At 32.2% G+C, this 26131-nt stretch overlaps 3 protein-coding genes across 4 annotated transcripts; 2 read left to right on the top strand and 1 right to left on the bottom strand.

Annotated features, from left to right (window-relative positions):
- Positions 1–6912: 6912 nt before the first annotated feature.
- LOC100306101 (pyrophosphorylase PPa4-like) lies at positions 6913–10796 on the top strand. Its single transcript, NM_001250623.2, has 9 exons — positions 6913–7151; positions 7891–8035; positions 8145–8173; positions 8967–9032; positions 9113–9220; positions 9858–9923; positions 10029–10149; positions 10278–10359; positions 10475–10796. The coding sequence occupies exons 2-9, from the start codon at positions 7900–7902 to the stop codon at positions 10515–10517; spliced, it is 651 nt and encodes a 216-aa protein (NP_001237552.2). The 5' UTR covers positions 6913–7151; positions 7891–7899; the 3' UTR covers positions 10518–10796.
- A 5237-nt stretch (positions 10797–16033) lies between these two features.
- Positions 16034–19143, top strand: LOC100812338 (uncharacterized). The gene is made up of 3 exons (XM_003537144.5): positions 16034–16591; positions 17471–17822; positions 18577–19143. The coding sequence occupies exons 2-3, from the start codon at positions 17487–17489 to the stop codon at positions 18958–18960; spliced, it is 720 nt and encodes a 239-aa protein (XP_003537192.1). The 5' UTR covers positions 16034–16591; positions 17471–17486; the 3' UTR covers positions 18961–19143.
- A 172-nt stretch (positions 19144–19315) lies between these two features.
- Positions 19316–25703, bottom strand: LOC100809669 (arginine biosynthesis bifunctional protein ArgJ, chloroplastic). 2 transcript variants are annotated; one of them, XM_003537142.4, is made up of 17 exons: positions 25440–25703; positions 25208–25312; positions 24957–25080; positions 24798–24871; positions 24366–24410; positions 24109–24159; positions 23943–24011; positions 23709–23767; positions 23394–23463; positions 23023–23103; positions 22857–22943; positions 22458–22580; positions 21968–22030; positions 20799–20876; positions 20573–20718; positions 19821–19891; positions 19316–19715 (listed from the first exon to the last, which is right to left on the bottom strand). In XM_003537142.4, the coding sequence occupies exons 1-17, from the start codon at positions 25491–25493 to the stop codon at positions 19633–19635; spliced, it is 1383 nt and encodes a 460-aa protein (XP_003537190.1). In that variant the 5' UTR covers positions 25494–25703; the 3' UTR covers positions 19316–19632. The 2 variants fall into 2 exon arrangements, with proteins under 2 accessions (XP_003537190.1, XP_006588728.1); XM_006588665.3 differs by having other exon boundaries at positions 22473–22580; positions 25440–25701.
- Between the last annotated feature and the right edge of the window lie 428 nt (positions 25704–26131).

Below are 26131 nucleotides of genomic sequence, written 5' to 3'. Positions count from 1 at the left end.
TTAACAGGTTCAGAAGTTATATGGTTTTTAAACTTAAAAAATACTTATGGAAAAAAAATATTTATATTTACCTCACTTGAAAAAAACTAAATAGCCCTTAAGGTTTAAGCTATACACAATTATGAATATTAAATACGCAATATGGATATTAATGTTTTTTTTAATCAGCAAAACACAAGTATCTTGCACTTTTTTGGACTGAAATATAAGAAGAAAAAAAATTAACTCACACCCATAAAGAAAATTTGTTAACAAAAGGCCAAAATCATTTGTTGTTTGAAGGTCTTGGGGTGAGGGTGTAGTTATTATGGAAAAGGAATCAACGTGAGGTTTCATTCAGATCTGAAACGGAAGGGGGCGAAAGGGAAAGGAAAGGACATATTTGTTCATTTAAGTTTCCAATGGGATGCAAGAAATAAAAATGAGGTACAGGAAGCAATTGCCTTTTTTCTTGTAGATGTAGTAGTGTACGGGAGTGCAAAAACTAATTTTGTCAAGTGGCTCAGGAAGGTTCATAACCCAAACCCAAACCCAATTGGTGTGCCCAACAATATTACTAACTAACTAAAATATCACAAGCTTATTTTATCTCTCTCTTTCATTTGATAGGAAAGTTAAATAATGAGATAAAATAATTATTAATTGAGAAATCTATTTTTAAAAGAAAAAACTTAATTTTTAATATTACTCATTAATTAATTTATAACCTCTTTGCAGATTTTTTTATAGTGAGAAAATAATACCGAAAATTAATAATATTTTGAGATCTGGATAAATTTTTTTTCATGAAAGTGTTGACGATCGTCATCTTTGAATTTTATTTTTTTATGTTACTGAAAAATAATTTATAAATGTTTTTGAAAAGTGTTGAGCCAAGATTTAAAGAAGTATGTGGTTTTCCTTTTAACTGCAGAAGATTCCAAACATTCAGTTCATGTTATCAGTGAATTTTGGTAACGCGTTAAATATCAGTGAATGTGGATCCAGAAAATAATTTTAACAGTTACTTTTGCATTGTTGATTTTGTCCTGAATTGGATCGCTAATGGGTAAAATTTGTATAAGGTATATAATATTTATTTACATATCATCAATTTAAAAGAAAACTCATTTCTAAACGTATACGGAGTACTCACAAAGATAGTAGTTTTAGATTCATCATTTTTATCTTTATTTTGTTTTTTGTTCTTAAAAAATATTTTTGTTTTAACTACTTTTATCTGTTTTCAAGAAATGAAAATTATGAAAATACCTTTGTTTTTACTTCTATTTTCTAACTTTTTATTTCTACTTTTCATTGAATATTTAGTATATAAAATTTAAAACATGAAAAACATATTTATATATTTTTATTAATAAAAAATTATAAATAAAGCATTATATATATATATTCTGAATAATATTTTGCATTGTTTATCTATAAATATAAGTATTATAGATTTTTTTAAAAAGTTAATTATAACGATGATAACAAAAAATGCCTATTTATAATCATCAGAAAATTTATGAACATTTATATATTTTTTTTTATTTTACGTGTTTGAACATTCTACAAACACATTAAATAAGTTTGTTTTTAGATAAATTTCTTCATGAGCAGAAAAGGGATTAACACAAAAAATAATGTAAAATAAAATAAGTTTCTTTTACAATCTGAAATAAACATAATACATTTAAACTTTTAGAAAAGTTAAGAGCATAAGTTGTTTATAACTTATGAGAGAAGCTAAATCATCTTTTTTTTTTCTAATTTTCTTCTCTCGTGGATGTTTATGAAAAAATTATTTGAATGTGGCCTTTTATTTGTGGACATCATCCGTTGTGTAAATCACACACACACATATATTATAATGAATTTTTGGCTTTCGAATAGGACAAAAATAGCCTAGCATATTGTGGAAATTTAGAGCTGGTAAGATAAAATTGTTTTGAAATTATAAACAAGGCACCTATTTAATGATTTAGTACCGTTAAAAATGAAATAATATTGATTTTAAAAATATCTGAACAAGGCTTCAGAAAATGATTTTCATGAGTTAAATCATTTGTTATCTCTTTCCGGTCAAAATAAGCAAATGTAAATAGCATGTAAAAATCACATATTACTAACACAATTTGTGTTACTACAACTTTTCACTTGCAAGCATGACATCTTGTTTTGAAATAAGAGCACAAGCAAATAGATGTGTACCTTCAACCGTACAGATGCAATTCTACATTTAAGACATGAATAATAATTAAGTACAAAAATTATAATTACCTGTCCATTTTGAAGTATGCATATAGAAATTGACCTTAAATTTAAATAATATTTTTGGTTATTCATAGACAAGGATGCATGATTGTGTGATTTATTTGTCAAATAACTCATTGTATAACTTACAAACTACCTTGAGAGAAAATTCAAACCATTTGCTTACAAAATATGCAAAGGATGCTGAAAATGTTTTGCAACAACTTGATGATGCATGTTATCACACATTTTGATCAAGAACATTGCATTTGCTTCTTTTATGCTCAACCTTTTCCCACTTTTAAAGTTAAAATAGAATATAAAAAAATCAAACTCATCCTTTTTTATTCTAAAATCTCCATAACATCAATTTTAATATTAAATTAGGGTTTTATATTGCAACCACTTCATTGTCACTCTTATCACCGTTGTTGTTCTTATCACCTCTATCGTTATTGTCATCATCATCATTATTACTGCACACATCATGACCACTGTTATCACTATTATTGTCATGTTCATCGTAATAACCCTTATATCATTGTCATCATCACCATTAACATAACCACTATTCTACCATTATCATTATTGGTCACCATTATCACTCTTGTCACTAGTGTTATTATTGGCTCTGCCATCAGTGTCACCGTCATTGTCTCCAATGTTAATCATAATTAACATATCTATTGTAACAATTATTATTATTATTATCATCACCATCATTGTTAACACAGTCACTCAATCACAGTTTCCACCATTGTTACCAAACACTACTTCAACCATTGTTGTTATTGCTACCATCACCATGTTGTCACCATCATCACGATTAATACATCTATTGTCACTATTGTCATTGTTGTCGACACTACAACCACTTCATCATTATCATTGTTTCTATCTCCATCTCTTTCGTTATTATTATCACTATCATCATTATTTACTGTATATCATTAAATACACTAAACATTATATATCATTATTTTATTATGTTCTTATCTTATCCTTATATTTTATCATAATCTAACAATCAAATGGACTCTAAAAATATGATACTAACTTTGTTAAAAAATATTAAAAATCATTTATATTCCAGTTATAATGCAACACAAATAAAATGTCCGAATAAATTTAAATCTTACACAAATATTATATGCGAGAATAAAGTGTGAATCTTACAAATGTAACATTAAATTTTTGTTTGTGAATTTATTAAATAAACGTCTGAATATGAGTTGAGATATATAATAAAATATTTAGACTCACACCTACCCTACAATTTTTTAATACTGATAAATGAGTGTCCACATCAAGACTTATTGGGGGAGAAAATTCCCTCTTTATTTTGAGCCTTATTTTTTTACTAGTGTTCATTATACTTTCGGTTAATTACTTAATTGTCATTCCAGCCGCTACATGGTAAAGCTTAAAAAATGTTGTTAACGCGTAGCTTTATTATATGCTTATGTAAAAGCACGTTCCTTCATTCCGGGACAGGATGCTTCACCCGATTCTGTGTGGGCACCACTACATGCTTTGTCTCCCTCTCCCTTGATGACCTTGCATCTTGCATTCATTTTCGCCAGACACTTTTTTTGATTGTTTTTGTGTGTGTCTGCATAGAAAAATAAAATACACAAAAGAGGGAAAAACGACAAAAAAGAAAGATCCATGACAAATGGAGGCAAGGCAACGAACTTGAAAAGTCATTTTGATCGACCTGGTCTGTTTCTTTTCTTAATTCTTTTTTGAAGACCAACTGATTCAAATTTTGTCCTGGTCTAATCTCACCATCTATGTTCAAACCTTTTTTTTAGGCATATATTCAAACCCATTGTTACCATTTATTTTTCTTAAGAAAAAATAAAGCTGAGCAAAGGAAATTCGATTCGAACCATAATGGCAAATAATTTATTAATGCTTTGTTAAATTAATCGGATTTGAAATGGGGTTGATGAAATGGAAACTAGCTGTAGGGTAGGAAAGAAAGGGACAGTGAGATGCCAGCCTCCATTGTAAATGCAATGCATATTTATTTATTTGCTTTCATATATTTTGAAGAAATAGTAATCAACTTGGTGGTTTGGAAATAGTTATCAACTTAAGCAAAGAGTTTTTTCTTATTTTAAAATTTAAGCTGGACCACATGAATGAATTAAAATGAACTTTTTTTTTTTTTTTACATTAGAACCTTTTTCTCTTAAGATAATAGATATTACACTTTATCAAAGTCTATTTCTCATGGCCCAGTAGTACCAATTCAGGATACAAAGTTAAAAATATTACATGATGACTCTATCAAATTCCCATGACCCAGTATATTAATAACCCCTGTATAATTAATAAACACAGAGTTTATGTTAGATATCAACCATTACAGGAGGGATAAAAAAATTGAAGGATAGATTCATGATAAAAATTGTCCAAATTAACATTCTATTTTTTTTCTATTTAATTAAATAAGTTATATTATTTGTCTTATCTATATTCACTCAAATATCACACAGAATCTCATATAATATTTCTTTATTTTATCTTATCCTTTTTTTTTTTAAAAAAAAAGCCTCGCTTCTACGCCACTTCCTTTAATTCATTACACAAATAGTGCAGGGTCGCATCCTGTGCGGACAGTGCCAAGGAATGTCACTTTTTTTTTTGTTGAATAAGGAATGTCATACTTATTAAATTTGTTGTCATTAAGAAAAATACGGGACCATAGGTTTAAAACAGAGGTGACTCTGCTTTCAAAAGAAAAAAGAAATTAATGTATACTAAATATAAAAAATAGAATAAAATACTTGTTTTTTTTTTATATTTCACATTATTTATTGCACGAATTAATAAATTTGAAAATATAAAATAATATCTTGCTTGCTTTTTTTTTCTTTTTATTGTTATCATGTTTTTTTTCTTTCTTTTTCATTCATTTAATTCTATGCTTCCCTTAACTGTTAATTTAAAGAACCTTTTATTTTCATAATAATAATAGTATCAAGTTACTATCTATAAGAGATCACAAACATACATAGACAAATGAACAACTTTTAGTTTAAACATACATAGGTAGATCATAAATCGCTAGTAAGCAGGTAAATAAATAGCCGGAGTGATAATCCAAGGCACCCTCAAAGATGGGGAGTTAATAGTTTACTTAGTTTGTAAAAAAAAAAAAAGAAGCATTTTTGTGTTTAATTTATTCTGAACGAATTCTAGTGGATTAAACAATGCAATATTTATTAAAAGGGATTTTTATCGATGAAAAAATAATATAATATTTATCCACAGTATGAAAAATCTCTACAGTAGGTGAGGCAGCACCAGACTTGATCCGTAACAAAAATATGGGGTAGCCTCATAGGTAGTGGGTTTATATCTACGAAACACGAACACTTCAGTCCCTTGTTGTGTTTGGTATCCGATACGCGTGTTAATGTCGAGTCCGGATCCATATCGTATCGGTGTTGTTGCTTCTTAAGTTCATATTGCACAACGTGGTTTCCGACTCTCAGTTAACGGTGGGTCCACGTCACATCCGCGGCACACCCAGTCAGCATATGATAAACGGAATATACGGATAACGGGTAAGAGATGCTTATCCATGCTGAGTAGGAAAGAAGGTATTCTATTCTTCTCCTTCTTCAAAGTAATTCATGCTTTTTTACTTTAAAAGGAATGAATAATAATACACTTATTCACACACATGATTAATATGGCAACGACACATCATTATTTAATTGAATACTAGTATTAACTGAGACAAAAACATAAATCACCGCTGATAAAAAAAAAAAACTAATTCTTGAAGTAAATTAATTTTATAATGAAAATATTTTTTTTTAAAAAAAGCTTTCTTTTATTTAAAAAAGGTTAATTTATTTGGTAAAATTACCAAAACCATGTTTTTTGGCTGAAAATTACCAAAATCATGAAACAGCTATAATAGTTTTTTTTTATCAAACAAAAGTTTAGAATCTGTAATTATGAGTAATCAAATTATTTTTTTAAAAAACTTCATTTTTGCAAATTATGTTAATAATGATTTGTCTTAAATAAAAATAATTATTGCTATAAATAATGTCATAGTATTTTATAGTCTTATCATAAAGGTAATTTAAAAACTCAACTAATAATTTATTTTAAAATTATTTCCACTCAACATATTAAAATATAAACTTCATTTCATATACTTATATATTATATATAATAAATTATTATAAATATAATTATTTATATAAACAACTTATCACAGCCAAACTCACATTAAAGTATTTAATTAAATGCTACTAATTCCTTTCATATTTTAAGGAATTCATATTCCCAAAATCGCAAAATATAAATGGAAGAATAAGAGTTTTTATTTTTATTTTTACTTCTATGTTTTTATTTAAAAACGCTAATATCTAAGCATTACTATAATAGAGACTCTCGATTATTGAGAATCCAAATTACTTCAGATAACTTTGTCCTTTTCAGATATAGTCAATGGATGATAGTTTAATTAAAGAAAGAGTAAAACAAGAAAGAAAAAAAAAATGGACTTTTAAAAACTAAATTCCAAAATTTTTCTTTGTTTCATTTTTTCTTCCGTTAAAATTTACATTTCTTTCTCACAGTATTATTTTTTTCTTCGGCACCTTTTCTTTCTCCTAATTATTTTTTAAAATTAATTTTGAAAAAGGTGAAGTGCATAAGGCCTGTGTCTGTGAAACAGCAACGAGAGCGGGAACGAGTTGCGTACACCTCACATCCTCCTCCTCCTCCTCCTCTACCTCTACATAAGCGCCCTCGCATCACATTCTTTGCAGACTCAACAAGCATTCATTTCATTTCACTCACTCACTCTTCGTTTCGTTTCTCTTTCTCACTCTAGATCTGTGTTTCTCTCTCCAACCTTCGTTTCACCACACTTCCATCACTTGTCGGTGAGTTCCCGTTTTTGCTCCTTCCACTCCCACCGCTAGGGTTTTTCCCTCTGTTTTAACGCATCGTCACCGTTGCGATGCTCCTAAACTGTTTTTTATTTCCGCGAATTTTCTTGAAGCGCCTTTTCTTCAAGTCCACGTTTCTGAATAACCTCTGTTTTTCTTTATCTTTTTTCTTTTTTAAATAACAATCTGTGCGCTCTCGAATATCTCAGATCTGTCGCCGTTTTAGCTTTTACCTGCCGTTTATTTCCGTCTTTTGTGTAATTCTTTATGCTCTGCAGTTTCGCTTGCAAAAATGGCTTCTGAATCGGAAAATGTCATTTAAGTTATTGGAAAACGTGTTTTCTTTTAGTTGTAATTGCAATTGTGTCGGTGCTTTTGGTGAGATTGGAAAAGAAAAACTAGGTGTCTCTGCATATAACATTTAGAAATTAAAATATATTTTGTCAAATGGATTGGTTATAGAGTTTTTAAGTCGTAATTGCAGACATTCATCTTTTGTGACGGTGCTTTTGGTGAAATTATTTTGTTTTTGCAATTTTTGTATTAGTTTACGCGACAAATGGATTGATTATCGACTTGTTATTGTATTAATTTTCGGACACTGTTCTTTTGGGTGATTCTTGAAAGGTCAAAGGTCAAATTTGGATATATTGGTTTTTTTTTTTTAAATGGTGGGTAAATTATGTGTAAATGCAACGATGGATCTAATGGAAAACATTGTTCATTATTTCAGAGTGTAGAAATGGCTCCACCAATTGAGACCCCAACCAAGGTTTCCAGCTATCAGCACTCCCCAAACCCTCGTCTTAACGAGAGGATTCTTTCATCCATTTCCAGGAAACATGTTGCTGCTCACCCGTGGCATGATCTTGAGATAGGTAAGCAATACCATTGTAAAATTGTGACATCTTAGGTGTTTTGATCATTATGTATTTCTTTTTTCTTACTTTATTTTGTATATTAACTGAATTTCCCCCTGCAATGCAGGACCTGAAGCTCCAAAGATCTTCAACTGTGTAAGCATATAAACTTAAAAACTTTCAATCCTAAACATTGAATGACTTGTCATGCAATTTCCATTTCAAAATATCAAAGGATCATTAAATGCTTTGCTGAGATTTGGGCTATTAATGGCTATGATACACGGATATAAATATAATATGTATGTTTGTTTGATGAGGCCATATGAGTATTCCTAAAATACTATATGGGAAACAATGCTTGCTTGCAATGTGTGTTTGTGTGTGCGGGCGTGTAAAGAGACATCAAATAAGTATGAAGTATCCAAATATTGGATAGTGGATACAATATGCTAAGCAAATGCAAGTCTTGGTGCTTTGTAGACTGATGGTTAGAACAGGGAACATATTGAATAATGCTGATTCCATTTTCATTTCAAATTTATCCAGTTAGGCTGTCTTATTATCGGAAATGACGATCCTATTACCTGACTGACTTGTTGGAAGGGCATAATTTGATTATTTGTATGGGATTCTGGCTGAATTTGTTCTAAACTTGTACTATAGGTTTAAGCATATCTGGCATTGTGGGACAACTTTTTGTCAAGTACCCAAAATAAGTCCTATATTGTGTTTCTCTTGCTTTCTTTTTCTTTTCATCTAATTCTTAAATGCTATAAAATGATAAGACTAAGCTTTTTAAGAATTGCAGTGCTTGACCTATAACGTGCTTGATCTATGCAGTGGTTGCATATCATGTTGTTCTTGTGACCTTAAATTGTTATGAATTTTATTGTCTCTATTGAGAAATTGGATTTGAATACTTATGAAATATTGATGAATCTTGCAGGTGGTTGAAATTGGGAAAGGAAGTAAGGTGAAATATGAACTTGACAAAAGAACTGGTCTTATTATGGTAATCATCGCTGCCTAGTTTTTTCTTCCCTTGTCGCACTTGTTGCTACAGGATATTGCTGAACAGGCATCTATGTGCAGGTTGATCGTATCCTTTACTCATCGGTTGTGTATCCTCACAACTATGGGTTTATCCCACGTACTATTTGTGAGGACGGTGATCCCATGGATGTCTTGGTTATCATGCAGGTACTTGAATCTTGTTCATATTGTCAACTTCTTGCTAGTTAGTGTGCCTTGTGTGATATTAAGTTTTCTGAAAATGGATTGTGTAATTAGTCAACAACTTACGTTCAACTGCAATATCAAATACATAAGTTGGTGGTTAGAGTAATGAGGTCAACATTTTAACTAAACTCTTGAATGGGGTTTATATAGTTTTCATGCTTTTAGTGTCTTTAAAAGTGATCCTTGTCATTTTAAAAGTCTTTTACTTCTTTAGGCCTTATCTTTATTAGTAATCTAAAATTTAGCCAGCTCAAGGTGATCTCAATGTGGGAACCTATATAAATTTGTTCTATATATCTACTGTAATAATTCCAGAATATTTTTATCGTAATAATTCATGGAGAGTCAATGAATTGGTCTTCCTAGTCCAACAATTTTGGATTCGATGTTTGTGGATCATCTTACATTTGTACATCTTTAGTATATTATTTGTCAATTATCTTCCGCATATAGTATTTGTATATTATCTTTGGTATACCTTTAGTATTTTATTTGTCTATTATCTTCAGTAGTATGTTATTAATCTATTAGGTACTTCTTGTTTTATGTTTTTAGTGTTTTGTGTGATGCTAACCCTTCGTCTTACTTGGTTGGACAGGAGCCAGTTCTTCCAGGTTGCTTTCTACGGGCCAAAGCTATTGGACTCATGCCTATGATTGATCAGGTATGTTAGATATTCCCTTTTTCCACAAAGCAAGAGCCTCTCTCTCTTTTTCTCTCTAGCAGTTCTTTTGATTATTGATCAACCATTAATTGTGATGAAATTCAGGGTGAGAAAGATGACAAGATAATTGCTGTCTGTGCTGATGATCCTGAGTATAGGCATTACAATGATATCAAGGACCTTCCTCCTCACCGTTTAGCTGAAATTCGTCGTTTCTTTGAAGATTGTATCCTTTCCAAGAATTTCAAAATGTGTTTGTTCAGTACTTCCTATATGTTAGCATCTATATAGGTAATCATTTGGCGTGCCATATAAAATCAAACTATTTTATGTTTTCCTTAATAAAGGAATTAGACAAGAAGAATGAGAACAAGGAAGTTGCAGTGAACGACTTTCTTCCTGCTTCAGCTGCCTATGAAGCTATCAAGCATTCCATGTAAGTAACAGCCATCGGATTCATGATTATTTCAAGGTTTCAATTTTAATACTTATGTTTTTATTCATGCGCAAGAATGATATGAAGTTTAAAACCTTTTTATTTTGTTGTGAAGGACCTTATATGCGGAATACGTTGTGGAGAACTTGAGGCGGTAGAGCTTGGAATTTTGTTTGGTTGTGAAGACATACATGCTTTCAAAGGCTGCTATTATAATTGCGATTATGACGATAAGAAAACCTTTCTATCCTTGTCGCGTGTGCATTTGGTCTCAGGGCTGGCAACATGCATATTCTGCACATGTGCTTAATTTTGAGTGAATGATTTTTATTTATTTATTAATATCAAAGTTTTAATGTTGTAGCTCAATCTACCAAATATTTGGAGCATATGGGATTCCTATATATCTTATATATATACATAAAACATTTTTACAACAATTATTAGTACCATGTTTTCTGTGCTTATTTCCGTTGTTGCCCCCGAAAATTTCATTGAATCAAAAATCAAATTGTTGAATTGCTTTTCATGCATATATGTGCAAATAATATGCGACAAGATAACATTTGACTTCGTGATTAATTCTCAAAATTGGTGCCTTGTAAATTTGCAAAGCGCTCTGCACCAGGAAGACACATGCACAACAAGGGCATGTTACGATTCAAGCAACTTATATTAAAGGAAATGATTTTTTTAAATAAGTTTATTAAATTTTATATCTACCTTGTCTCGTTTATTAAATATTTCCTTGACTGCTATATAAAACTTTTTATAATACATAGATTTTATCTCTTTCACTCTATCATGTCCCTCTACACTTTTCACATGTGTAATTGGGAAAGCTACTGCGGGGTTATCTGTGTCAATAGGGAAAAAAAGTATAGCAGAGCTAAACTATTTCAAACATTAGCACATTGGTCAATATATTTTTCAATCCGCGAAGAAATCCTTAATTTTTTAAAACGGTGAGAACCAAATAGCCAAGGGCTAAGCCGCATATAGTTTTGTTTTATTTTTTTTGCAAATTTTTACTTTAAATATTGACTCTTTATCCTAATAAAAAAAATTAAAATGTAATTTTTGTCTCTCTATTTTCTTAAATCTGTAATTTTACATTATTTTTTAATTACGATATTTTATCTTTCACTTTTAAAAAATGTTATTTTAATTCCTCATTTTTTAATTGTAACATGTTTCTCACTTTTAAAAATTCATAATTTTGATTCTTGTAGTCAATTAACCGTTGATCTATATACTAATTAAATGTTAACTGACACATGTCTATTTATTATCTACATAATATATACTTTTTAAAATTATTTAATTCCTAACTAGCTTAATTTATTAAATTTTTTTAAAAATACATAATCAAGTCTGGAATTGAAAAAATGAACTAAAATTACAGATTTTTTAAAAATGAAGACAATGTTTAAATTAAAAAATAAGATGACTAAAATTACGATGAAGACTAAAATATCTTCAATAAAAAATAAGAGGACTAAAGTCATAGATTTTAAAAAATTAGGGTGATGAATATTGTATTTTAGCCTAAAAAAAATCAAGTTTTTTAATTTTGCAAATACTTTTGAAATTACATTAACAATCAAGTCATGCATCCAACTAAAGCAAGACTTTTGAAATACATTAACAATCTTGCAGTAAAAAATATAAAGTAGTTGCATTGTTCCCTGGTATTTGAGAGTAGATATGCTAAACAATTAGCATTGAGCTGAGTAAGTCGTTTAAAAAGAAATTATCGCTTTGGAAGAAGGAAAAAAAAAACTGAAATAATTTGATGTATATTATAATGATTCGACTTCCAGAGTCATGTATGAGGTCACATATATCTTACTATAACTGAGTAAAATTATTATAAATAACAAAATTTTCTCTTCAAATATTGTTTGAATATTTATATGATAGGTTTGGATCATATTATATATTTTTTACAACAATAAACTGCATTTAAAAAGTCATGAAAAAAGATTATCAATCATGCATCAATCTAGATTCACGTAACAACATTTTCCAAAATAACAAAAAGGGTGAATCAATCAAAGTTTGGATTTGAGCTTAAGCAAAACAAATGGCACGTAGATGATGAGGAACGAATCAGTCAAAGTTCAGTGAGTCACCAACCAGTGGCCAGATGGTGGCTAGGCAATAGGCATGCAACTCGGGAAGTGCTTATTAAAGAGACCTCACATTTGAAGAGGTCGTGCCACACATCACTGATGATGGCTGGAGCTTCTGCAATTTTTTCAACAAAGTAAACCGCACTACCGCAGCATTCAACGTTGAGAAAGATCAACGAAAAGAAACAATGACCATTTTTATACGGGGAACAATTGTAATTCAAACTTGAATCAGGGAACAGAAACACCCACTTATATTACTAGGAACCACCAAATAGAATAAACACTGATACTTGTAATGTAACATTTTTGTTTTGCACTTCTGCAGATTCTGAAGCACACTCTAAGCCAATTTTCTCAAAATACACTTATAGAAGAAGAAATAAAATAAACTTCCCTAAGTTAAACATCTCAACTTATAAAGATAAGAGAAGTTATAAAAATGTTGAAGTACATAAGTTAATTTAACTTGTGATTGGAGCTTGATTCAATTTATTTTATTTTCCTACAAGTCTTCGTTGAGAAGTTTATTCGAACTGCCTCTTTATCATCTCTAGTCTCTACCCAACCATAGTTGCTACTAGCTATTCCCATCTTAATGAAAATAAAGCTAAAATGTGCTTTAGTAAGAGTAGACAAAGGTGACAGTCATGAAGATGACAAGAAATAAGTGAATCGCAATGTGGAAGCTCTATGATATGGGTATAGAAGCAGCCCTAAAATGCTTTTCTCCTTTGCTTGTAGGAGATGAAGTCAAGATTGACTAAAGTAAATGTCAATTGAAATAGTAGAAGAATGAGACTACGCTAGAAGACTTGCATATAAGAGGTAAATGTCAGCCAGGGAAACAAATTAAGAAACATTTGTATTTCTTAGTTGAGAATAATGTTATTACTTATTACACACTTGTGCTCGTCTCAGTGTTGTATGTGGTACTATATTACCAAGAAAACACTGAGGATAGCAAAATAAATTCAACACACAAAACCAGATAGCAAAATTGAAGGTTGTGTGAGTCATCCCAGAGTTGCCCATGATTTGGAGTCTAACCAACAAGATGTAGCAATCAAGGTTGTTGGATGGTAATACCAGATCCACTTTCATAACAGAATAGCTATAGTCCAAATGTTACCAGTTTATTCCAGCATATTCTCATATAACACCTTAAGTTCTTAAAAAATCACTCGTGAATTTTAAGAAAAGGATTCATACTTGAGTCAGGACTTCTTTGTTTTTTCTGTGTCAATCTGTCTCCAGGGGTTGAGAGCTTCTCTAATTGCCTGAGCATCCGGGGAGTTCTCCCAGGCACGCTTTTCTGACTCTAAGACAGTTACTTTGTCATCTGTATAAATATAAGGCAAGGAAAAATTGAAACAAATTCAAATTTTTATGAAGTCTAAATCCTTTGATGAAAAAAAATCGTGGGAGCTATCACAATACCTAAGAAAACAATTATTAATTTCTCTTCATGTGCAAAATAGTATGTTGATTGGGCAATAATATACAAAGACATGTATGATAGAGTACAAAATATTCCCAAATATTGAGCTCATTAGAAGACCATGGATGCTTCCCAAAAATTAGATTCACAACATTATTGAATTGTGAATTCACTAACTAGTATAATTGGAGGCAATATAATACTCAAGACACTAATCTAGTAAACAAAGTCAATAACCTGATATTAGACAACTCAAAAGATCATATCACATTAAACTTGAAGCGAAAATAAGAGCATCAAACGGAAAATCAAGAAAATGGTAAGGCAGGGAAAGGGTGATTAGAGAATAAGAAAGGAAAGTTCTCACACAGAATCCAGTTTTGATCATGAACATCTCCATAGAAGCCCCAACCAGAGCCGACACAACCCCAATCTTCAAGTACCAATCAAGAAACTTCATTTTCAAATGGTGAAATGGCAACAATGATTACTGAAGTTAAAATCTGAATACCATTTCTATGTTCTAAAAGAACTGGAATAAGTTAAACTTATTTTCTTCCAAGTGTCTCATTTTATTTTCCTAATGGCTCCCGCAGAGGCCGAGAAGAAACCCGCGGAGAGGGGAGGTGGGTGGCGGAAGAAGGAAGGGTGTGGGGAGGGAGGATTGAAGATGGAGGCGGTGAAGGAATCAAAATAAAAATAAAAATGATTAAAATCTCAAAATAAAAATTATTTTTGTAATAAAAAATAATAAAAAAAATCTTAAAAGTAATGTGGTACTCTCAAATTTACTTAAAAGGTCTGATGCTTTTAGGCTATTGTGTCGTCGCAGATCTAGGTTTTTAAAATTAGTGTGGAGATGTAATGGTCTCAAGAGTTGTTAATTGAAGGTTTCGTTTCAAATAATTATAATTGCGTGATTATGGATGATTTGTTTGTTTGTTTTTTTTTTTTTTGTCTTTTTTTTATGCTTTGGTGGTGGCTAGGGTTAGAATTGTTGGATTAACTATTCGGATGCAGGGTGTGTTTGATTTTCATTTTTATTTTTTGTTTTTATTTTTTGAAAATTATTTTTATTTTCAAAAGATTAGAATTCTGAAAATATGTTTGATTTGATTGTTTGTTTTTGTTTTCAAGAAATAAAAATATTAAAAATGCGTTTTTAAAAGAAATGTATTTTTAGATTTATTTAAAATTAATGAAATTTCTGGTTTCAACTAAAAATATTGAAAATTAGATTTTATTGTTTTCAGTTTTTGATTCGTTTTAGAAAATATTTTTACTAAAAATAAAAACAGAAATCCAACCAAACACATTTTTATCACTATTTTGTGAAAATAAAAATAAAAAATAATCAAATTAAACACTCGTTAATAGATCGAGTTTAGGGAGAGGGTGTTTTGTGTCAATTTCTTACCGCTTGCAGAAATTTCGCTTTGTTTGCCGTAATTTGATGAGAAACGTTCACACTATCATTTGTTTTTGGATTCAAATTTTGGAATTGAATGCCATATGGGAGAAGAACCGATGATTGATTGAATGTTCGTAGCTTGTTGGAAACCAAATTAATTTGATATTAACTAAAATCGAAACATCAATACTCCCTTGAAAAATTTGAAAACAATAATCTCCATTTATATACATTTCAAATTTTCGATCTCCTGCGTTGATTATATACTCCCATCACACTCCTGAGAGAATGGGATGTGTTTTCTGATACTCTAAAAAGCCTACATAAACAAATGCTTTGCTACAAAATTAAGAGACTTTACAGTAATAGATCCTGCGTAATTTATATTGTCAAACTAATTTCCCAAGAATTGTGAACCGCAAGAATTTTTAGGTTGTGAAAGAATTATGCTTCGTTTGATTTTTCATTTTTGTAGAAAAGCAACGGAATAAGGAAAACACGGTTTTTTCTATATATGGGCCCAAAATCTATAACATCTAATGAAATATTGGGCTTTGACACCGTAAGTGGATCGAGACGTTAAGCATATCCACAAACACACCGACACGTGTACGTCCAGATTTGTTCTGACCTTTCTCATTCCCTCCAAGCACCAACTATAAATAGAATTTACCATTATGATTCCAAATTCAATTCCGTTGACGCGTTTTTCCTCCATTTCCTTCTTCGCTAGATTACCCAGATCTACGACGAGTCTCTGCTATGAATTAATTCTCATATCTCAAAATCATTCACCGTTTTCATTTCATTCTAACTAATCTTTCCAGAACCCTCGAATCTCTTCTTTCGAACGTGCAAAGATTTTTGACTTGACCGAATGCTGTTGCGGTTGAAATCGGTGTGAGAAATAGGGTTTCGACGATGCCTTCGCTTCCCTTTGGACTCCTTCTACGCCATTTGGTCCCTTCCTTGGCCCTATTCCACGGTGGATCCTCCTCTCATCGTCTCAAACATCTTGAAAAAAGTGATCGGCGTTGTAGTCTTAGTTAACATTACGAGCTTTTCTTTCTTCTGTTTTTTTTTCCCGGCGTTCGTGGTTATGTTGTTTTGAAAACAAATACCTGTTTCGGTTTCATCTATTTTTGGCTGACGAATTTGAGGATCGAGGTGTTTTTGTTTCACTTGGTGTTTGCGTTGACTTCAAGGAAAGTGCAAATTTTGCAGCTGGAAACGCCGTCGTTTAAGGTATATAGGCTTTGAATTTCATGAAAATAACTTTGCATATGTGAAGATATGTTTGTAGTTAATGGAATAATACTTATGCTTATTGCTGTTATATTTGCTGCTTTATGTATCCAGAATATTCTGAGTAACTCTTCTATGCTTAATATTTTAAAATTCCTATAGAATAGTATATTATAAAATCATTTATCCATTTAGTTAATTAAGGATGTAATTTAATGGTTAACAAAGAATTATGTAATGTAATGTTAAAATTATGTATGAGAAATATTACTTGACATAATTTTTAGTTTAAAATTAAGATCATTAAATTAGTAGTTTAAATATCAAATAGGCGGGTGAAGATTTTAGCAGAGAAGTTTTTGGCCGTTTGAATTGGATAAAAAATGTGTTTCTTTTTTCGGAAACATGGAATCTTCTTAGCGTTTACCTAGTAATTTAGTTCTAATTTCATGGTAATCTTGAAGATTGCCAATACATAGCACTTAGTCATGATACCAACCTAAGCTGAAAAACATTACATGTATCCTGTGGGACTCATGTTAGTTTTATGTGGAAGTCTCAAAATGCAATTCGTCACCCATTATCAATATAGCCTTCGAGATGCTTCTATTTAATTTTAATTTCACTACAAGTGCTACAGCTACTTCATTACCATGATTTTGATTAATCCCATTTTGTAGCATTTTGATTTCTTCCTAATCATGATCATAATTTATCTTATCTAATGTTGAAATATGCGTGGAATAGTTTACTTGTCAATGCTTGCGCATGAATGATCTTTTTTTTTTCATATAATATTGATTTCCTCCTAATCATGAGCATAATATTTTTTTTTTATTATTCATCAAATATTTTGTTTTGTCTGGTTGTTGCTTGTAGTGCCTTTATACAATTGATGGACACGCGCTCTCCCGTTAATGCTGTGCATGACAACATCATAAGTAAGCTGGAAGTTACTTTTAGTGAGTCATTACATATACATGATGCTCAGAATTCGGAACATGCATCTGAAGGGGATCATATTGGTAATTGTGATGTGGGAGAGCGGAACTTACGCGAAGGTTTTGAACTGCAAGAAACCAAACTAGAGATAAAGTGCTTGAAAGAGTGTTCGACTTTTCCTTATCCTGATATGATGCTGCCTTCAAGCTCTTCTGACGAGGAGGCTGATGCATCGTCACCCTCTAAGCAGTCTCCACGCCAAAACTACTCGTGCTCAGTATCTTTGCCAGTAAGTTCTTAATTTTGAATTTTTGCATCTTATTTATTTTGTTCAATGATAAAAAAAGGTGGTTTAGTTTCGATATCCTATGCAAAGATTGTCAGCAATGCGGTTTTTTTTTTTGTATGAGGAAACGCATAAAATTAATAGCGGAATTGACTTCATTTGGAGGTATTGATGTTTAAACTGAATTGTTGCTTGGGTGTTCCAGACTAGTGCATCAGTTGGTATAATATGCTCTGTGCATCTACACAAACAATTCTTGTTATTTGGCACCTAAAAATTGTGTATACAGGGTCTGTAAAATCCAACCTTGTGGAGTGTGGCATGTACTTTTCATTGCAATAATTGGCTAGAATGTTACGATTGCTTTGTATGTTGCATGCTGTAGACTGTAGTTCATCTCAAATTTAATGTTCCTATCCAAAATAGAAGCAGGGGACTGTTCTCCTCGCGTATGATTTGGTTTTCTCTGTTGGAAAAAAAAAGAAGCAAACGTTGGCAGGTGTAGTTTACAGGGTTTTGTGTTGCAACAGTGTCCCAGAGCATTTCCCATTATTGTTGGGACAACAGAAGCGAGGTTTAAGGGGAGTGGAAATTTGGATCATAATATGTTTTACCAGATATGTATTAACTGATGTGATAGAATCACACGCTGAAATGCAACTTGGTCTTTAAGGGCATATATTATTGGCAGCTATTTTTAGTAGCATTTGCTATCTCTTGCTTATGATTTTAATTTTCCCTGCGCTTTACACCACAGGCACCTCGAAAGCTTGTATCTGCCATGAAAGGTAGCCGCGAGAAAGAGCGGGGATCACAAATGAAATTGACAGTGAAGTGGGCCCCTGATGTATATGATCCGGTACCTACATTGTTATCACATACTGTTAAAAACAAGAAACAGCAAAAACCCAGGATCAAGAAGAGTGAAAAGAAAAATGGAAAGAAGGGCCAGAAGGTCAGTTACTCTAAAAGAGGCAGCAGCAAAGATAAACAGTATCGAAATAGGTGGTTTTATTCTCATGATGAAGTGTTTGAAGCTTCCTCTGATAATGCTGCTAACCATGATTCCTACTGTGGAACTAGCTACTACTTGGAAACATCACTCACAAAGGTTCACTGGTCTATTGGAGAAGCGCTGTAACATGCTTGGTTGTGTTGTATACAGTGACTGCATAAATAGATAATTTTCTGTTATGTTGTAATATCAATAGATTGATCAAGGCTGTTAGAACATCCAATGTGCCACTAAAAGCAGCCTAATAATGTACGGATACATACCCCTTTTTTGTCAAATAATCTTAAAGGCTTCTAGGTTGCAGTGCTATTAGGATCTTTAATTATTTACTTGACTGTTAACGGTATACTTACCATTCTGAACACTTACACAATCTAATCAAGTCTTTTATTCACACTTGACAAATTGAAGATGCTGGGTACAGAATGGAAGATCCAAAATAAAAGATTGCTAAACAACTGGTGCACAATCAAACGCTATATGATGAGAAACGGGGCGAGTGCAGACTGCAGAGCACTGCGACCTTCACCCATATTCTCTTATTCAATAGTCAAAATAAGGTTTATTTATGAACCAAGAAAATAAAGATAAAATTCCTAAACATAAGATTAACAGATATAAAGATAAAATTGAAATCAAATCAAATCTAAAAGATAATGCAAACTAATTACCATAAATTCAAAACAATATCCCTAAATATGAAATCTAAATTGAAATCCTAAATAATATCTAATAGTAATTAGATCATAATCCAATCCCCGTCAATATGCCAATGTACGTGTAAAGATTTCCATTTGGTTATGTTGTGTACTCGGCATTTATTTTAACATAATCGTAGCTTAAATCACAGCCCCATGCTTGTCCACATCCTGGTCCATTGCCTGTTAGTAGGAAATGAATATCAATTAAAATATGATAATAGCATGGATATTTATTCCAGACAGCTTAAAAAGAAAAAAAAGTGTTCTGTTCAGGCTACAACTTACCAACTGATATCTGAATTCTAACTGTGTCATGAGTCTCCCCAGCCCTTCTGAGATAACTACTAGCCACGTCCCTGCCATGATGACAAGGTTTAAGATTTTGTATAATAAAGCACAACAAAGATGCAGGCATGGGTAGATTCTAAAGTGAATGGCAAAAGAAGACCTCGTACATAAAAAGAATCTCATTAAAATGTACAAGATAATTAGATGGATGATGGATTAATAAATTACATGATCTGACATTTGTTAGCTATAAGCATCATCTTAGCAATTAAAATTGAATATTAAATTACAATTATCATTATTTTGACAAGAAAAGGAAACAGACTGTTTTCTTTTTGGTAGACAAAATAATAGCTGACAGTGACATTATTAGAAAAGTAAAACTCAATTCTTAAATGCAATTTCTTGCTACAAAGTTCTAAGACTAGAGTTGCATGGAAAAACATGCGAACCTAATCAGAAGAACAATGTTATTCTACTTTGCTTTCATTCTTGAGCTTTTTTTTTTTATTATGTGGACATATTAATAATTTGGCTGAATGATTGATGTTTTAAGTAAACAGTTTCCACAGCATCAGATTTTGTACATTTACTAACTGGTATTGGAGAAAAAGGAAATTTGTTGGTGTCAAGGCTTGTTAAGGATTTACTAGGAATAATTAAATGTAAATTAAGTGTCATAAAAGGAATTTTTATTTTTTTACTAATTTGCCAAATGCAAGTAAAATAACCAAAAACAGAAATCCTACCGGTCAAATAATTGTGGTTCCCCACCATCCATTAGTAAAATATCTCCCAGCTCTACCCTAAGTAAATCTTGATGGAATGAAACCCCTGAGTAACCAGCTGCAGCAGCAATGCGTCCCCAGTTGGGGTCTCTACCATATACAGCAGCCTGATGAAACATTAGGTTGGAAAGTTAGACTTTAGCCAGATTGAAAAATGTAAAAGATTTCTTTAGTTCAATTATCATGCCTTTACAAGTGAAGATGATGCAACAGAACGTGCAACTTTTGCAGCTTCAGCCTCACTATTTGCACCAGTCACACTGACCTGCAAAGTGAACATGGAATTTGATCATAAATAACAATATCAAGCAAGACTAAGTCCACATTTTTGCTAAGCAACATCAACAAAACTTCAAAATCCAGACTCAGCTACAAAGAAATTGACAATTAGAGTTCGATTGAATAATTAAGTGGCCATGTAAGACATCAGCAATGGCTTATTTATCTTACTAAAGAAAGCATATGCACATGTAAGCATAAAAAGAAAGGGGCCTCTCTTTCTCTTGTTAGCTTCCCTCCGCAAGAATTCAGGAGCGGGGCTACTGTCGTCTCCTTCTCTTCTTTTTTGTTTTGCATTTTTTTTCCTAATAAATTGCTCAAATCTGTCAAATCTTGAGCTTGGTAGTTGAGTTGTTCAGATTAGCTTCTCTCAGTGACAGATCTTATGTCTCTGTTGTGTCTTATTTTTTTTTGTGGGGGGGGAGGGTTCACATTTTAGGGTGTCTTTTGTCATTCCCGTTGTTATTGGCTATCTAAATGGTCTCGTAGATCCACATAGGAAGAAGTGATCATTAACTCTTCAAGTTGCAACACTTTCCAGTCTCAAAAATGCTTAGTCATTGGGTAGCAGAGGTACATATTGTTGGTTAGTTCAGACTGTACATTGTATTCGTTTCCTTTTCTCTATCTAGATCTACCGAACTAGTGTATCTTTTCTGATTTATAAGTTCCACTGGCCTTTATTCGCTATGAATTTTCTTTATCAATAAGAAAAGGCAGAGAGAAAATGAGACAAAATCAGTTAAAACAGAAAAGGCAGTGGTAATAAGGATGGAGGAAAATTATAAAAAAGTGGAGAAATAATGAGGGATATATTATTTAAATTTATTTTGATTTTATTATACACTCAAACCCTGCATTTTTATTCATTAATTAACAAATATTTGAATTGATGAGGTACTTTGAAAACAAGGCAGGATGAAAACTATCACTTGTTCTCTTAAAAGAGTAAAGATAGTTTTAATCACGATTCATGCACAAGAACTGTGGAGGATTAATATTGGATTATAAAAGAACACAATCACATAAATCAACAGTCATGATGCAAATATCCTTATCCTTGACACAAAAAAATACCTCAACGAGGCATGTTGCACCTTCTCCATCCCAAGCTATTGATTTGGCAAGACCTTGCATTACCTGGAAAGAACAATCAACTCAAAACTTCACATTTTCTGACCAGGCACTTTTGAAGAATAAATTACATGTCTCGAGGTAACCATGGAAGAAGATCTAAAGGAAGTTTCAGGCATTTTTGCAGGCCTTTTTTCTTGAAATGAATTGGAGCAGGAGAGGTACATCATTATTTACAAGAAAAAGAAATGGGGATTATGCATACATCACACCCTGCATATTACTGAATATCTGATTCCAAATGGACTATGATACTACTTCCAGCAAAACAGTCATAGTAATTCATTTGCCAGTTTTACTAGAAAGGTGAAGCTTCCAGCAAGGGAGCAAGAGTTTAAGTACATCACTATATTTAATTTGTTCAAAGGAAAAGAATGAAAATGAGATGACAAAATAGTGATGAAATTGTAGTATTGTACAAGGTCAACTTAACCGCATCTAGGCATGCCTGAAGTTGAATAGCCTCATCACTGTCTAGAGAAGATATGCAGCCTAGCCCAGACAACCCACTAGCCAAAGCAATAACAGTATCATTAGTACTAGTATCTCCATCTACCTGTAGCAAAATATGCAAAACATAGGAATCAATTACAATCCAAAAATTGGGGGCAAAATCTTTGGATGGCACCACCTTGCACAAGAGAACCACATTAAATTTGGCTAATAATCTTTTGACATACAATGCTATAATTGTAATTGTCAAATTGTAGCAACATGTTTTTGCATTTTAAAATAGGGAAAATACTGAAAATTATTTTATAAATGATAATGTAGCGCCAATATATCACTAACTGAATTCATAATATCCAGAAAAGGAGTGAAAAACACATACAGTTATCTGGTTGAAACTTCGATTTACAGCAACCTGCACCATCTTTCTCCAAACATCACTGGTTACCCAGGCATCAGTTGTTATTACCTAGAGTAGATACAGTTCAAGGAATGGACTGTTAAATCTACATATTCCAAATAAGAAAGAAGCATCAAGTAAGACATACCCCAAGCATGGTAGCCATATTTGGGTGGATCATTCCAGAACCTTTAGCCATTCCCCCAACTCTGACCCTAGTTCCTCCAACCTAACCAACACCCAACATGGAAAGCTTAACAGAATTATGGAAAGCTATCATATCAGTCAAGTTGTAGGTTTGTATTTTAAATTAGTCCTATAACTTTTGGCTGCTGAGTGCTGACCCTATACATATCAACAACTCATTCAAGTGAAATGAACACGGCAATTTTATGATTTATCCGTAGAACTAAATGCATCCATCCATACAAATGTCAAAGGTGTGCTTATAAAACAGTTACATACAAACTAGCTGTATCAACTTAAAACAAGTGAGCAACAAATAGTAACAAGTAATACCAGAGACTCAATTGCCACACTCTTGCTAACAAGATCTGTCGTGGTGATTGCCACAGCTGCAGAATCTGCCCTGTATGCAAGCTAATAAGATTTGATGAACAAAGGATTGAAAAGTAGAGACAGCAAGTGTTGTTCAGAGATATATACTTTTCAAAGATTAAGAAACTAAAATGGGGAAAGGAAGGCAAAAAGAAAACTGCACAAATACAAAGGTCGTATAATAATCACACACAAAAAAATGTTAGTTCCTTAACATGATTGCATGCCAATTATACAAATTGAAAGTAAAATTAAATCACAGAAAACAGGAATTACCCCTCAACTGAAGATGACAGTGAATTTACTAGAGTGGGAAGTGAGTTTAAAAGCGCCCCCTGCAAATAAAATGAGTGTATATAAATTGAAGCAACAGAATTTAAGTTTGTTGGAATGCTTTTCAATTGTTCTGTCCAGAATTTTGTGAATGCTTTGTCCAAATGACAGAAAGCAATATCACAAAGGACATAAGCAGACAGGATATAAAACCCAATATGCAGTCTCTGCATTTACCTTTTTTATTCTTTGACCAATTACACCAGTGGACTCAATTAATACTTCTTCTGGCTTCACTTTCAATAGCTGCAATTATGAACATTTGCAGCAAATACTAAGTACCAACTCTTTCTAAAGGGAGCACTATAAGCAAATCAGTTTGACACAATGAAAGGATGCATACCTTAGCAAGGCTTTCCACACATTCTACCACGTCTTGATAACCTTCTTTGCCCTGGAGATATGAAAGGCCTCAACCTCAACCGCTAACTTTTTTTAAAATTTCACTCAAAAAATTGATAAAAAAAAAAGTTTAATGAACTAAGTTCATGGAAAAACATTCATCAATTCCCTGAAGTAACTAGAGTGAACTACACTTCAGTAGACTATTCATTGAATACTACCCACAGGCACACAAAACAAAAGGTTTTGGTGGCCTACCGTGGCTGCATTTGCTTGACCTGCATTAGTTAACACAGCACGTGCCTGAAAAGTTGCAAAACTGATTAATTAGCGAGAGCAGTCAAGCAAGAAATATTGACTTTCAAAAGTGTTACAATGCAAACATGTTATGTTATACGAATCTTAGCTGTAGGATGAGCAAACACCTATTCTCTGACACAAACCCAATCAAACAAACAGAAAGAGAGAATCAAAGAAATTGCTATACACTTAATATTTATACAAGCACTCTCATCTAACTTCAGTAAAATCAGGGATGTATAAGTTGATTTTAAGTCAATTTTTTAACTAATTTTCTACTCTTTTAAGTGCTTATAAAGAAGTTTATCCATACAGAACCATGGACAATGAAGCTGCTTATAGAGAAAACTACACAGCACAAACTAGGAAAGAAACATAAAAGTCTCTTACAGTGTTGGAAATATCCAACGTCCTCTTGCAGTACAACACTGGTGCAGCCGCAACCACGTTTGTAGTAAACGATCCTGAAAGAAATTCAACTCATTCACGCGAAGCGCACGCCAAACGCAAAAAATAAGCACCTGTAATAATCAGCAAAACGTAATGAACCTGCAGATACTGCATCAACATCGCACGTGACAAGCGCGAGATCAGGCTTTTCTCCTTTGGCACGTAAACCTCCGTACATTCCCGCAGCTTTGAATCCCTCCGCAGCAGTAACTCCACCAGGAATCTGAACGCTCAAAATAAAACACTCTCAGATGTTTACAAACAAAACAGAGTCAAATATTTTCCACTTGAAAGTAACAGTGATATCGTAACAATGTGGTGGCAACAGTATAAGTGAAGAAGAGAAGAACCTGGTTCCATGGTCCTTCGGGCAGAAAAACTGGAGCAGCTGGTATGTGATTATGTGTGGTTGAAACAGCACGGATCCTCAAATTGCGTAGGGGAGAATTACACGCCTGCAGAAGAGGTTAATTGAAAAAATGTGTTATCTAAGCGATTTTTGGTAACCGAACATACGTTGAAGAACAGAAACCGAGTATACATTGATGATCAGAAGAACCAGAGAGAAAGAGAGTGAGTGACCTTGGGGTTTAGGGAAGAAGCCAAGTGAAGGTGCTGAGGAATGCACGAATGCATTTTTTTTTCTTTTCTCAAATGTAGTGTTTTAGGGTTTTCGCGGTTTGATTTTGATCAGAAGTGGGGAAGGTCAAGTGAACTCTGTGTGGAGTTAATGCTGCTGGAGTTTCGGCTTTATTTCTCTCAAATGTAGTAACGTTTTGGTGGCTGCGCAGATTCTTCCACCCAGGAAAAGTAGAGTTCTGACAACGTTAAACAAACACCAAGGACAAGCCGGATAAGTTACTTACGATAAGTATAGGCATACACTTCTAATTTGATTAAAATAATTTTTGATTAAATTTTATTAGCTAACATTCAAATGAATCAGAAAATTAAGTTTAATTCTTGATTAAAAATATTTATCTTATGATCAAACTTTAAATTAATCACCTCGTGAAATGAAAAGTTAAAACCAGAAAAGATGAGTTAGAAAATACTCTTTTAAGTTTTTTTTTTTTAAAAAAAATTGCACATGATTTTATATTATAAAGAGCGTTCTTTAAATAATTAAGAAGTTGGTATAGGGACACTTATTATTTATCATTTATTTTTTTCTTATCATTTTTCCTATCAAAATGAATTGATAATATCTAGCTTGTAGTAATGGTTGGAATTCTTTCATTTAAAAAAGTAAATTAATATGTTGATCAACATAT

This window comes from Glycine max, chromosome 10 (genome assembly GCF_000004515.6).
Source record: "Glycine max cultivar Williams 82 chromosome 10, Glycine_max_v4.0, whole genome shotgun sequence".
NCBI classification, from domain to species: Eukaryota; Viridiplantae; Streptophyta; class Magnoliopsida; order Fabales; family Fabaceae; genus Glycine; species Glycine max.
This window is presented reverse-complemented; position numbering and strand designations above follow the sequence as displayed.